The sequence below is a fragment of the Notothenia rossii genome, assembly GCF_949606895.1.
Source record: "Notothenia rossii genome assembly, chromosome: 12".
NCBI lineage: Eukaryota > Metazoa > Chordata > Actinopteri > Perciformes > Nototheniidae > Notothenia > Notothenia rossii.
In genome coordinates this window covers 483,235-497,378 of record NC_136911.1, presented here as the reverse complement: position 1 = coordinate 497,378, position 14,144 = coordinate 483,235, and the positions used below count along the sequence as shown (strand labels likewise).

Here is a 14,144-nt window from a genome sequence, read left to right as displayed (position 1 = left end):
TCTCTGTCCCCATCAGGGCCTCAGACCTCACTTTGGGCCCCATGATGGAGCTCCATCTCTGTCCCCATCAGGGCCTCAGACCTCACTTTGGGCCCCATGGAGATCCATGACTGTCCCCATCAGGGCCTCAGACCTCACTTTGGCCTCCTCCCCTGCTGACCCCCCCCCCCTAGTTTTCTATCTGTGTTTTTAACGTTTTGTTTACCTTCATGTATGCACCACGACACCAAGTCAAATTCCTCATACGTGTAACTGGTGATAAACCTGGTTCTGATTCTGATAAATCAATGTTGATGTGGCCAGGGAAAAGAAAGTTTGGGGCTCTCTGCTGGAACTGCTACCTCCGCGACCCGACCACGGATAAGCGGGAGAAGATGGATGGATGGATAAATAAATGTAGAAGTAAAATCCCCTGAAAAAATGAAAGTAGACTAGTCTCTTTTTAAATAACCTATTATGTGGATTAGACTGATTTATATGAACTATTGTAATATATGTATTGAAATGTACCGAGTGGATGTGATGGATGTCCCGTTCTGCGCATGCGCAAACGCCGTAGAGACAGGGGAGGAGAGAGTAAAGGGAGTAAAGGGGGAGAGAGAGAGTAAAGGGGGAGAACGGAGAGATTTAACGGGTCTTCATGGAGCTTTTCCCCGCTGCAGAGGTTTCTTTTTCTCCACGATGCACTTTAGGATCTCAGTAAGATGTGTTTCCAGATCCTCTGTTTGCTGCTGCTGAGCGCCTCTCAGCTCAAAGCCCAGGGTGAGTCTCTAACTGCTTTAAAACACCTTTAAAGCCTGAGAAACTGCAGAAAAGTCATCAAACTGAGGGGGATTTAACTTTAAATGCATGTGTTGTTTGACCTCTGATGTTTTGGACTCACTTGTTGCTTCACTGACAGCTGGCATCCTGTTAAAGTCGCTTTTTTACGAACATCACACCAAACTCCATTCACAGATCTCATAATTATACACTCTTTTGCTTATTTCTTATTATTTTAACCTCGCTGATTTATTATAAAGATATCTTCTGATTCATAAAAGTCCTCTGGTTAGTTCGGCTAACATTATATCTAGATAAAAGCTCTTTATATATTAATAAAACCTGTGTGTTTAATGTAGTTCACAGCAGAAATACCGCCCACAGAGGAGCGTCTAGGTGTGAGTTAACAGTGGGAAATACAGGGAAACAACTCTAAAAGTTTATATTTAATCATATTTAGTGTATATATTGTTCGCCGAATTAAAGACTGGATATTTAATTATCTTAAAAGTATATTCAATTGTGTTTTTGTGCTTTGTAATTAACCCAAAATCTAAATGACTATATGTTGAGTTAATTGATAATGGAATAAGTATTAGCTCTCTGAGAACGAAACGGTTAGCCTCCTGTTGAGTGTTTTCTTCAAGTTTCAAATAACTTTTTAATAGTTTATATAACATTATCCTATCGTTTTTATTACATGTTTTATTTACCTGTTGATAGTAGTTTTTGAAAGTAGATTTTTTTTGGGTTTTTGTTTGGGAAAAAAGCTGTGATTTACAGGAAACGAGCTGACATAACGGATCGGAAAAAGATCAAAGGGACCAGAAACCAGATGCCAAACACCATTAAGAATTAACCACTTTTAAGCTTTTCGTTATTATCAAAAACACACAGCTTTTAAACACAAATAATAAGATATATGTCGATTCAGTAAGACCTATTCTTTAATTCGGCATGCATCCCATAGCCTTAAAATGCATTTAATTACTTGAAAAACCTAATGTTTAACATATTATCATATATCTCATTGTACATGTATAATGACATTAAACGATTCTTCTATTTATATTCTTCTATATTGAAGCTTTATTCTCACATTTATCTCTCTCTAAAATACACTTGAATAAGCACCGGCAATCTTTTTTAGATACAACCAGGCATTTAAAGGTACATTTTCCTATATTCCACATGTGCTTGGATAAGGATTTAGTTATACATACTTATATTTTATGGGGGGAAATTACTACAACTAAAATGCCTGTTTTCTTAAAGTAGTCTGGCAGCTGTAAGCAGACTGTGTGTGTGTGTGTGTGTGTGTGTGTGTGTGTGTGTGTGTGTGTGTGTGTGTGTGTGTGTGTGTGTGTGTGTGTGTGTGTGTGTGTGTGTGTGTGTGTGTGTGTGTGTGTGTGTGTGTGTGTGTGTGTGTGTGAGCTTCAGGTAACTCTCTCTTGTTAATGGACGGGTCAACACTTTACATTTTGACAAACATTTGGAGTTTTTTCTTCAGCTGTCTCCCAGTTTGAAGCGTGGAGGGTTCGAGGGTTTCAGACTCTTTGATGGCACATGGACGCAGGATGTGGATTTTGCTCGGGCTAAATTTGACTTTTTGTTCAGAAACATCTGCCAGAACATGAGAGGCTCTCTGAGCACATTTGTTCAGCACATTGTCTCAAAGAGACGTAGTAATGAAGGTGGGAAGTAGAGGAGCACAAATACTTTAAGTACATTTTTCTGGTACCAGTACTTTACTCCAGACTTTTTACTTCTACTTCTTACACTTTGAACCCAAATACCTGTACTTTCTACTTCTTACATGTTGAACTCAAATACCTGTACTTTCTACTTCTTACATGTTGAACACTAATACCTGTACTTTCTACTTCTTACATGTTGAACTCAAATACCTGTACTTTCTACTTCTTACATGTTGAACACTAATACCTGTACTTTCTACTTCTTACATGTTGAACTCAAATACCTGTACTTTCTACTTCTTACATGTTGAACACAAATACCTGTACTTTCTACTTCTTACATGTTGAACACTAATACCTGTACTTTCTACTTCTTACATGTTGAACTCAAATACCTGTACTTTCTACTTCTTACATGTTGAACTCAAATACCTGTACTTTCTACTTCTCACATGTTGAACACAAATACCTGTACTTTCTACTTCTTACATGTTGAACACAAATACCTGTACTTTCTACTTCTCACATGTTGAACTCAAATACCTGTACTTTCTACTTCTTACATGTTGAACCCAAATACCTGTACTTTCTACTTCTCACATGTTGAACACTAATACCTGTACTTTCTACTTCTTACATGTTGAACTCAAATACCTGTACTTTCTACTTCTTACATGTTGAACCCAAATACCTGTACTTTCTACTTCTCACATGTTGAACACAAATACCTGTACTTTCTACTTCTTACATGTTGAACACTAATACCTGTACTTTCTACTTCTTACATGTTGAACTCAAATACCTGTACTTTCTACTTCTTACATGTTGAACTCAAATACCTGTACTTTCTACTTCTTACATGTTGAACACTAATACCTGTACTTTCTACTTCTTACATGTTGAACTCAAATACCTGTACTTTCTACTTCTTACATGTTGAACACTAATACCTGTACTTTCTACTTCTTACATGTTGAACTCAAATACCTGTACTTTCTACTTCTTACATGTTGAACACTAATACCTGTACTTTCTACTTCTCACATGTTGAACTCAAATACCTGTACTTTCTACTTCTTACATGTTGAACTCAAATACCTGTACTTTCTACTTCTTACATGTTGAACACAAATACCTGTACTTTCTACTTCTTACATGTTGAACTCAAATACCTGTACTTTCTACTTCTTACATGTTGAACTCAAATACCTGTACTTTCTACTTCTTACATGTTGAACTCAAATACCTGTACTTTCTACTTCTTACATGTTGAACACTAATACCTGTACTTTCTACTTCTTACATGTTGAACTCAAATACCTGTACTTTCTACTTCTTACATGTTGAACACTAATACCTGTACTTTCTACTTCTTACATGTTGAACTCAAATACCTGTACTTTCTACTTCTTACATGTTGAACACTAATACCTGTACTTTCTACTTCTCACATGTTGAACTCAAATACCTGTACTTTCTACTTCTTACATGTTGAACTCAAATACCTGTACTTTCTACTTCTTACATGTTGAACACAAATACCTGTACTTTCTACTTCTTACATGTTGAACTCAAATACCTGTACTTTCTACTTCTTACATGTTGAACTCAAATACCTGTACTTTCTACTTCTTACATGTTGAACTCAAATACCTGTACTTTCTACTTCTTACATGTTGAACTCAAATACCTGTACTTTCTACTTCTCTCATTTTCCAAACAGGCTGGTTCCTTTAGTCTGAATGTGTGTTTGGTGGCGTGATCATTATTATTTAGAGTCATTGCGTGCCTATTGATTTGAACACGATCCGTGTATCCATCATTTCCTGGTCTTCTCTAAAGAAGAGGGACCAATGGAAACGTTGTCATGTTGCCGTTGGTCACCATGGAAACATTCATTAGCTAACAATGACATTATTGTTCTATTAATATAAAGGGAGGTCAGGTACTCTTTAAAACAGCTGCTAGTTATGGGTACTTTTTACTGAAGTACATTTCAAAGTTCTTTACTTTGACTTGAGTAAAGAAGTTTAGTCAGTACTTCTACTTTCACCAGAGTATTTTTACACACAAGTATCTGAACTTCTACCTGAGTAACGGATGTGTGTACTTCTACTTGAGTAAAGGATGTGTGTACTTCTACTTGAGTAAAGGATGTGTGTACTTCTACTTGAGTAAAGGATGTGTGTACTTCTACTTGAGTAAAGGATGTGTACTTCTACTTGAGTAAAGGATGTGTGTACTTCTACTTGAGTAAAGGATGTGTGTACTTCTACTTGAGTAAAGGATGTGTGTACTTCTACTTGAGTAACGGATGTGTGTACTTCTACTTGAGTAAAGGATGTGTGTACTTCTACTTTAGTAAAGGATGTGTGTACTTCTACTTGAGTAAAGGACGTGTGTACTTCTACTTGAGGAAAGGATGTGTGTACTTCTACTTGAGTAAAGGATGTGTGTACTTCTACTTGAGTAACGGATGTGTGTACTTCTACTTGAGTAAAGGATGTGTGTACTTCTACTTGAGTAAAGGATGTGTGTACTTCTACTTGAGTAAAGGATGTGTGTACTTCTACTTCAGTAAAGGATGTGTGTAAAGGATGTGTGTACTTCTACTTGAGTAAAGGATGTGTGTACTTCTACTTCAGTAAACAGTGATGCAAATTAGTCGCTTTTCGGCGCCTCCCGCTTTTTTAACGCTGCTTTGGGTGACTTGTGTAATTCGTGGAGAACCGAAGAGTTTTCGTTGGGGGGGGGGGTCCGTCAGTCCGTCCGTTAGTCCGTCCGTTAGTCCGTCCGTTAGTCCGTCCGACTGACTGACAACTTCTCACTTCAAAAAAGAAGAAGAAATCTAGATCGCAAAATAATTAAACAAGCGAGTGCCTGTTTTTCCTGGCCAAGGACAGGTTCCTTGAACACAACACGAGCGTAACGTGTCTTCACGTGGTTATGACTCGTCTGAAAGGAGTGTAGACTAGCATAGCCGTGGGAACATGTTTCAAATGGGGGGTGCTGTGGGGATGACATCAGGGCTGGTTCTGACCAATTTGCTGCCCTAGGCAAGATTTTAGCTGGCAATGAAAAACCTCTACAACAGACCAATACACTACAAAAAGAGAAACATATTGACATGGTGGACAGCTAATATAAAAGGCTTCAAATGTATTTAGTATTATAACATGTTTTAATTGGGGGGGTGGACTTCACATCCTCTAGGGGGGTCCGGGGGTGCCCCCCCGGGAAGATATTTTTAACATTTTAAAGTAAAATGCTTCAATCTGGTGCACTTTGAGCGCCCAATTACTAGAGACTGATCTAGGGGGTACAACTCAAAACACCCATATGAAAAAGATCGGTTTGCATTTTATTAATCAAATATGTGAACATTTCCAATAACCTACCATAGCCAATAACAAATAAATGTAACTTATTTTATTTGTGTTGTTCATTCATATCTTATTTGACCAGTTAACATTTATTTATGCATATTTTTAAATCTCTCCAGTTTTAAACAATATGTCTGATTTACTGTCCTATAGTATACATTGGAATGATTTCAAACCTGTTTTTATTTGTCCTAATAATTATAAAGGAGTGCCTTGGAAATATGTGTTTACATAATTTGTGATCAAAACGTTTGAGACTCATTGAGATAATTTAGACTAAAGTGAACTATCTAAGCCCTCAGAGTCCTTTACTTCACTGAGCCTCTCAGTCTGACAGGACAGAACTCTCCCTCCATATTATTGTAGAAACGGCTTCTTATATCCGTTAGCGCAGCAGAAGCTAACAACAATCCCCGCGGTATCCCCGCGGTATCCCCTCTCTCTATCTCTCTCACTTTGGCTGTGAGCTTCGGGCGCCTGATAAGCCAACATCCCCCACTTTCATCACTACAGAACCCATCGTACAGGGCAAAGGGAAAATGTAACCGGGGTGAAAAGGGTGTAAATCTTTACTTAATTATGAATGTTGTTACATCAAGGCTGAAAATTCGTTTTTTTTTTATTATATCTTGTGGAAGTGCAGATCCCCTATCCTCCACCAGGGGGTGCTGCAGCACCCTCAGCACCCCTACTTCCCACGGCCCTGTAGACTAGACTTGAGTGTTTACGGAGAGCACCGGAACGCCGCTCCAGCTCTTCAAATATTGCAGTACCCATAAGGAGCCGTACACATGCCGCAGTGTTTGCGAGGCACAGTGGCGATCTGTTGTTATTAGCATCTGGTTAGCTAGCTATGCTAACGAATTTAAAGAGCTTTTCTACAACCAGGCGGAAGAGAGCTCTCTCCTGAGAGGCTCAAATAACCTCAGCTCAGTGAGGTTAAGGCACACCTTGATATGATCACTATAATTATTAATGAGACATTAGAGACTAAATGAAAAACAGGTATAAAATACTAAATGACAGTGACAAAAAAGTTGTTAAAAATAACAAGAATAGAGTTTAAAGGGGAGTGACTTGTAAAATATCCAAAAAGAAAAATCTGCTTACAGTTCTGTTTCAAATGGGTGTTGAAAGATGTACCCATAGACCTCCTCATGATGTTCTCAAAGTGCACCAGATTGATGCTTTTAACTTAAAACCATTTTTTTAAATCTTCCCGGGGGAGCATGCCCCCGTACCCCCCTACAGAAGGTTAGGCGCCCCCACTTAAATCATGTTCACATGGATACTAAATACATTTGCACACATCTTGTGTCAGAAATATCTTTCTGTTTTGGTGGTCATGCCACACTGTGCACATGCATGTATGCGCGAGTCATGTTGAGATATCTGGATTCAGAGGTTGCTTTTTCTTTGCACAGAATGAAAGAAAGGCAAAATGAATTGTCGGTGATTTTAATTTTTTTAAGCAGAGGTTGAGTTCAATAATTTGTACGGCCCTCGGAGGATGTTGTAAAAATGTAAAGGAAAAAGGTTCCCCACCCCCTGCTGTAAATAATAATAAAATCCCTTGATTTATAACTTAACATCTCAGTCTATTGATCTGAGTATATTATAAATAATAGCCAGTTAATTGAAGCTTTATAGCACAGGCTTTTGTCAGATGGTATATTATACTGTTTCTTTCTGCTTCGAATAGTTCTCTCTTTTTTCACCATACCTGTGTTTGCATCACTGAGTAAAGGATGTGTGTACTTCTACTTGAGTAAAGGATGTGTGTACTTCTACTTGAGGAAAGGATGTGTGTACTTCTACTTGAGGAAAGGATGTGTGTACTTCTACTTGAGGAAAGGATGTGTGTACTTCTACTTGAGTAAAGGATGTGTGTACTTCTACTTGAGTAAAGGATGTGTGTACTTCTACTTGAGGAAAGGATGTGTGTACTTCTACTTGAGGAAAGGATGTGTGTACTTCTACTTGAGGAAAGGATGTGTGTACTTCTACTTGAGGAAAGGATGTGTGTACTTCTACTTGAGGAAAGGATGTGTGTACTTCTACTTGAGGAAAGGATGTGTGTACTTCTACTTGAGGAAAGGATGTGTGTACTTCTACTTGAGGAAAGGATGTGTGTACTTCTACTTGAGTAAAGGATGTGTGTACTTCTACTTGAGTAAAGGATGTTTGTACTTCTACTTGAGTAAAGGATGTTTGTACTTCTACTTGGGTAAAGGATGTGTGTACTTCTACTTGAGTAAAGGATGTGTGTACTTCTACTTGAGTAAAGGATGTGTGTACTTCTACTTGAGCAAAGGATGTGTGTACTTCTACTTGAGTAAAGGATGTGTGTACTTCTACTTGAGTAAAGGATGTGTGTACTTCTACTTGAGTAAAGGATGTGTGTACTTCTACTTGAGTACAGGATGTGTGTACTTCTACTTGAGGAAAGGATGTGTGTACTTCTACTTGAGTAACGGATGTGTGTACTTCTACTTGAGTAAAGGATGTGTGTACTTCTACTTGAGTAAAGGATGTGTGTTCTCTTGCCTCACTGTTTGTAATGAAGGTCCAGAAAGCGTTAGTAAATATCCCCATGTGTGGAAGAGGAGGAAGAGGAGGAGGAAGAGGAGGAGGAGGAGGAAGGCTCCTTCGTCCTCCCGCTCTTATTGTGCGCTCAGATGCCAAACATTCCTGAGTCCTCAAAGTTTTCCAAACGTTCCTCCTGCGTCTCTTTCATGTTGTGATTCAGTTATAGAGGCTCGCCGTGAGAGAGGGCATCTGGAAGAGATTTGAGGAGGAGGAGGAGGAGGAGGAGGAGGAGGAGGAGGAGGAAGAGTAGACCCACAAACCTAATTATAGTTTCTGAACACAGATTAAAGTGCAGCTCGGTTTCAGGGCTGTCCCTAACCCTTAAGGAGGGTTTCTCCACCAAATGCTCGTGCTTTTACGGAGGCTAAATATAAAGAGGAAGGGTCAGCCGCTCTCTCTCAGTAAGTCATTATTAAATACCCTCTCTGTGTTTCCTTGACCTCTGAAGACAGAGAGACATTTAAATACTCTCAGGTAACATCACATTCAGACAGAGACATTTAAATACTCTCAGGTAACATCACATTCACACAGAGACATTTAAATACTCTCAGGTAACATCACATTCACACAGAGACATTTAAATACTCTCAGGTAACATCACATTCACACAGAGACATTTAAATACTCTCAGGTAACATCACATTCAGACAGAGACATTTAAATACTCTCAGGTAACATCACATTCACACAGAGAGACATTTAAATACTCTCAGGTAACATCACATTCAGACAGAGAGACATTTAAATACTCTCAGGTAACATCACATTCACACAGAGAGACATTTAAATACTCTCAGGTAACATCACATTCAGACAGAGAGACATTTAAATACTCTCAGGTAACATCACATTCAGACAGAGAGACATTTAAATACTCTCAGGTAACATCACATTCAGACAGAGAGACATTTAAATACTCTCAGGTAACATCACATTCAGACAGAGAGACATTTAAATACTCTCAGGTAACATCACATTCAGACAGAGAGACATTTAAATACTCTCAGGTAACATCACATTCACACAGAGAGACATTTAAATACTCTCAGGTAACATCACATTCAGACAGAGAGACATTTAAATACTCTCAGGTAACATCACATTCAGACAGAGAGACATTTAAATACTCTCAGGTAACATCACATTCAGACAGAGAGACATTTAAATACTCTCAGGTAACATCACATTCACACAGAGAGACATTTAAATACTCTCAGGTAACATCACATTCAGACAGAGACATTTAAATACTCTCAGGTAACATCACATTCACACAGAGACATTTAAATACTCTCAGGTAACATCACATTCACACAGAGACATTTAAATACTCTCAGGTAACATCACATTCAGACAGAGAGACATTTAAATACTCTCAGGTAACATCACATTCACACACAGAGACATTTAAATACTCTCAGGTAACATCACATTCACACAGAGAGACATTTAAATACTCTCAGGTAACATCACATTCACACACAGAGACATTTAAATACTCTCAGGTAACATCACATTCACACAGAGAGACATTTAAATACTCTCAGGTAACATCACATTCACACAGAGACATTTAAATACTCTCAGGTAACATCACATTCAGACAGAGAGACATTTAAATACTCTCAGGTAACATCACATTCACACAGAGAGACATTTAAATACTCTCAGGTAACATCACATTCACACAGAGAGACATTTAAATACTCTCAGGTAACATCACATTCACACAGAGACATTTAAATACTCTCAGGTAACATCACATTCACACAGAGACATTTAAATACTCTCAAGTAACATCACATTCACACAGAGACATTTAAATACTCTCAGGTAACATCACATTCACACAGAGAGACATTTAAATACTCTCAGGTAACATCACATTCACACAGAGACATTTAAATACTCTCAGGTAACATCACATTCAGACAGAGACATTTAAATACTCTCAGGTAACATCACATTCAGACAGAGAGACATTTAAATACTCTCAGGTAACATCACATTCAGACAGAGAGACATTTAAATACTCTCAGGTAACATCACATTCACACAGAGACATTTAAATACTCTCAGGTAACATCACATTCAGACAGAGAGACATTTAAATACTCTCAGGTAACATCACATTCAGACAGAGACATTTAAATACTCTCAGGTAACATCACATTCAGACAGAGAGACATTTAAATACTCTCAGGTAACATCACATTCAGACAGAGAGACATTTAAATACTCTCAGGTAACATCACATTCACACAGAGAGACATTTAAATACTCTCAGGTAACATCACATTCAGACAGAGAGACATTTAAATACTCTCAGGTAACATCACATTCAGACAGAGACATTTAAATACTCTCAGGTAACATCACATTCACACAGAGAGACATTTAAATACTCTCAGGTAACATCACATTCACACAGAGACATTTAAATACTCTCAGGTAACATCACATTCACACAGAGACATTTAAATACTCTCAGGTAACATCACATTCACACAGAGAGACATTTAAATACTCTCAGGTAACATCACATTCACACACAGAGACATTTAAATACTCTCAGGTAACATCACATTCACACAGAGACATTTAAATACTCTCAGGTAACATCACATTCACACAGAGAGACATTTAAATACTCTCAGGTAACATCACATTCAGACAGAGAGACATTTAAATACTCTCAGGTAACATCACATTCAGACAGAGAGACATTTAAATACTCTCAGGTAACATCACATTCAGACACAGAGACATTTAAATAATCTCAGGTAACATCACATTCAGACAGAGACATTTAAATACTCTCAGGTAACATCACATTCACACAGAGACATTTAAATACTCTCAGGTAACATCACATTCAGACAGAGAGACATTTAAATACTCTCAGGTAACATCACATTCAGACAGAGACATTTAAATACTCTCAGGTAACATCACATTCACACAGAGACATTTAAATACTCTCAGGTAACATCACATTCACACAGAGAGACATTTAAATACTCTCAGGTAACATCACATTCAGACAGAGAGACATTTAAATACTCTCAGGTAACATCACATTCAGACACAGAGAGACATTTAAATACTCTCAGGTAACATCACATTCAGACAGAGAGACATTTAAATACTCTCAGGTAACATCACATTCAGACAGAGAGACATTTAAATACTCTCAGGTAACATCACATTCAGACAGAGAGACATTTAAATACTCTCAGGTAACATCACATTCAGACAGAGACATTTAAATACTCTCAGGTAACATCACATTCAGACACAGAGAGACATTTAAATACTCTCAGGTAACATCACATTCAGACAGAGAGACATTTAAATACTCTCAGGTAACATCACATTCAGACACAGAGAGACATTTAAATACTCTCAGGTAACATCACATTCAGACAGAGAGACATTTAAATACTCTCAGGTAACATCACATTCAGACAGAGAGACATTTAAATACTCTCAGGTAACATCACATTCAGACAGAGAGACATTTAAACACAGATGTTCTCTTTATGTCTGCAGAACATCTCCTAGGAATCAGCCGTACTCGCCTCCTTGTCAGTGAAGACTTAGCGGAGATATATTTATGTGAATGTGGATTTGACCACACAGCTGCTCCGGAGGTTGGTTGTGAGACGTGGAGAAGAGGTTGTTTGTCATGTTGTTACCTATAGCGCGTTCTGTCTTCACGATGTGAGAGTCGTTTCAATTTGGTTGAAATCTTAGAAATTACAATTGAATAAAAATATGTGCAGTCTGAAAAGAAAAGTACATTTTGTTCACAATAATGACTTTTACTTAAGGGAAACCAGAGCTGCTCTGATTGGCCAACCAGCTGACAGATGTCCCGCCCCTTAGCCTTAGCACGTACAATGTAGCCAATAGGAGTGTTACGTAGTGATGTCACTGAGCCGTAACCCCCATACAGGATGTTTAATGTTCTCTATAAGAAACTAGTTACGAGTTATTTTAAGATGATTTCATTTCCTGCTGGTTTCCTGAGGTCGGGGTTTGATTCAACCGCCTGCCGTTAGCTGAGCTGGGGAGGGACTGACCCCTCAAACTAACTAGATGAAGGTTTCTATTCTGTGAGCATGAGACATCAGTCAGTGTTCAGGAAGGATTACAGGTGCTTTCACACACACGATGATTCATGAGTGTTTTCTACTTCTTAGAAAGCATCATTTTCTGAGTAGCTTTTAAAAATCCTGAGAAACAGCTCTAACCCTGTGATGAAGGGATCATTTACGAACTCTTCTGATATGTTGTTGTTGTTGTTGTTGTTGTTGTTGTTGTTGTTGTTGTTGTTTTATTAGGTGTTGGGGAATAATTTGCCCTGGTGTCCTCTTTCGCCCTCTGACACAGACGCTCCAGCCTCGAGCAGCTGCTATCTCCCTTAAGGAGGGGCTGCCCTAGCAAGTTGTTGATGTTACCAGTTTGTGACCGGGCAGCTCTCGGTCAGAGAGAGTTATTGTTGTGGGACACCTGGGGGGTGTACTACGAAGCAGGATGTTCTCTTAGCGGCTAACTTCAGGTAAACTCTGGGTTTCTGGTCCTACGAAGCTGGTTCTCTTTTTAGCAGGCTAGATCTCCATGGTAACTGATGCTGAGCGGCTAACCTGCCCCGGAGCAGGTTAGGTTGCAGGCTAACAGCTCAACTCAGTGAAAGCACTGCCTGCTGACCAATCAGAGCTCAGTGTGCAGAGTTTAAAGCGATCAAGTCATATTACAGGAGAAAGGAAATACAGAAAAGCTGCCGTTGCAGGAAAGACGACCGGAAGAAATCAGCGACTGTGTGAACGTGAACATTAATAGAATATCACCTCCCATCTTCAGAGCAATCTGACTATTAGAACATTAGCGTTAAGAAAGCTTACTTAAATATCTGCCACAACATAAGTAACCGGATCAGAGTAACATTAAGTACAGTCTGCGGCATATCACATCATAATGTATCTTCTCCTTATCTGAGTCAGCTGAGCCGTATCTGGCCGTGCAACACTCACAGTGTCACATACTGGATGCAGAAGGATTATTTGAAGCAACACATTAAGTTGAGGAAACACTCGAGTCAAATGTAATGAAAGTCAGATGGTGTCTTAGACGGGGCAGTGATATCATAAACCTGTTCATGTACGCATTCAAACACTTGTTCTGTTACCAGCTGTATTCACCTTGCAGGTGCAGCTATGTGGCTTTGATCCTGGATCAAGTGTTTAAGTCATGGATGTTTAAAGTTTAACTTCTTCATATGTCTAATATTATAGTTGACTTTTCATTCAGGAAGTATGACGCTGCGCTGTCAGTACGCTTCTCCATGTTTGTGATTGGTCGAATGCTCCAGATACCACCCCTTTCATGTGAACGCTCCTAACTAGATAGGGCACGGCTGGCTTGAGCGATCCACTTGATAACCAGCGTCGTAGGACCGTTTAGTGAGAGCTGAGTCCTGACTCCATCAGAGCTCCAGCTCTCCTCGTGTCTCTCTGAGTCCTGACTCCATCAGAGCTCCAGCTCTCCTCGTGTCTCTTTGAGTCCTGACTCCATCAGAGCTCCAGCTCTCCTCGTGTCTCTCTGAGTCCTGACTCCATCAGAGCTCCAGCTCTCCTCGTGTCTCTCTGAGTCCTCACTCCATCAGAGCTCCAGCTCTCCTCGTGTCTCTGAGTCCTGACTCCATCAG

At 39.1% G+C, this 14,144-nt stretch overlaps 1 protein-coding gene across 1 annotated transcript in view; it reads left to right on the top strand.

Annotated features, from left to right (window-relative positions):
* Positions 1 to 581: 581 nt before the first annotated feature.
* Positions 582 to 14,144, top strand: part of LOC307026426 (reversion-inducing cysteine-rich protein with Kazal motifs-like) — a gene marked incomplete at its 3' end in the record, with an annotated part of 38,271 nt that continues 24,708 nt past the window's right edge. Inside the window, exon 1 of the mRNA XM_079661813.1 lies at positions 582 to 762. Coding sequence (XP_079517939.1) covers positions 705 to 762 — 58 coding nt within the window. The 5' untranslated portion in view covers positions 582 to 704. The remainder of the gene's footprint in view (positions 763 to 14,144) is intronic.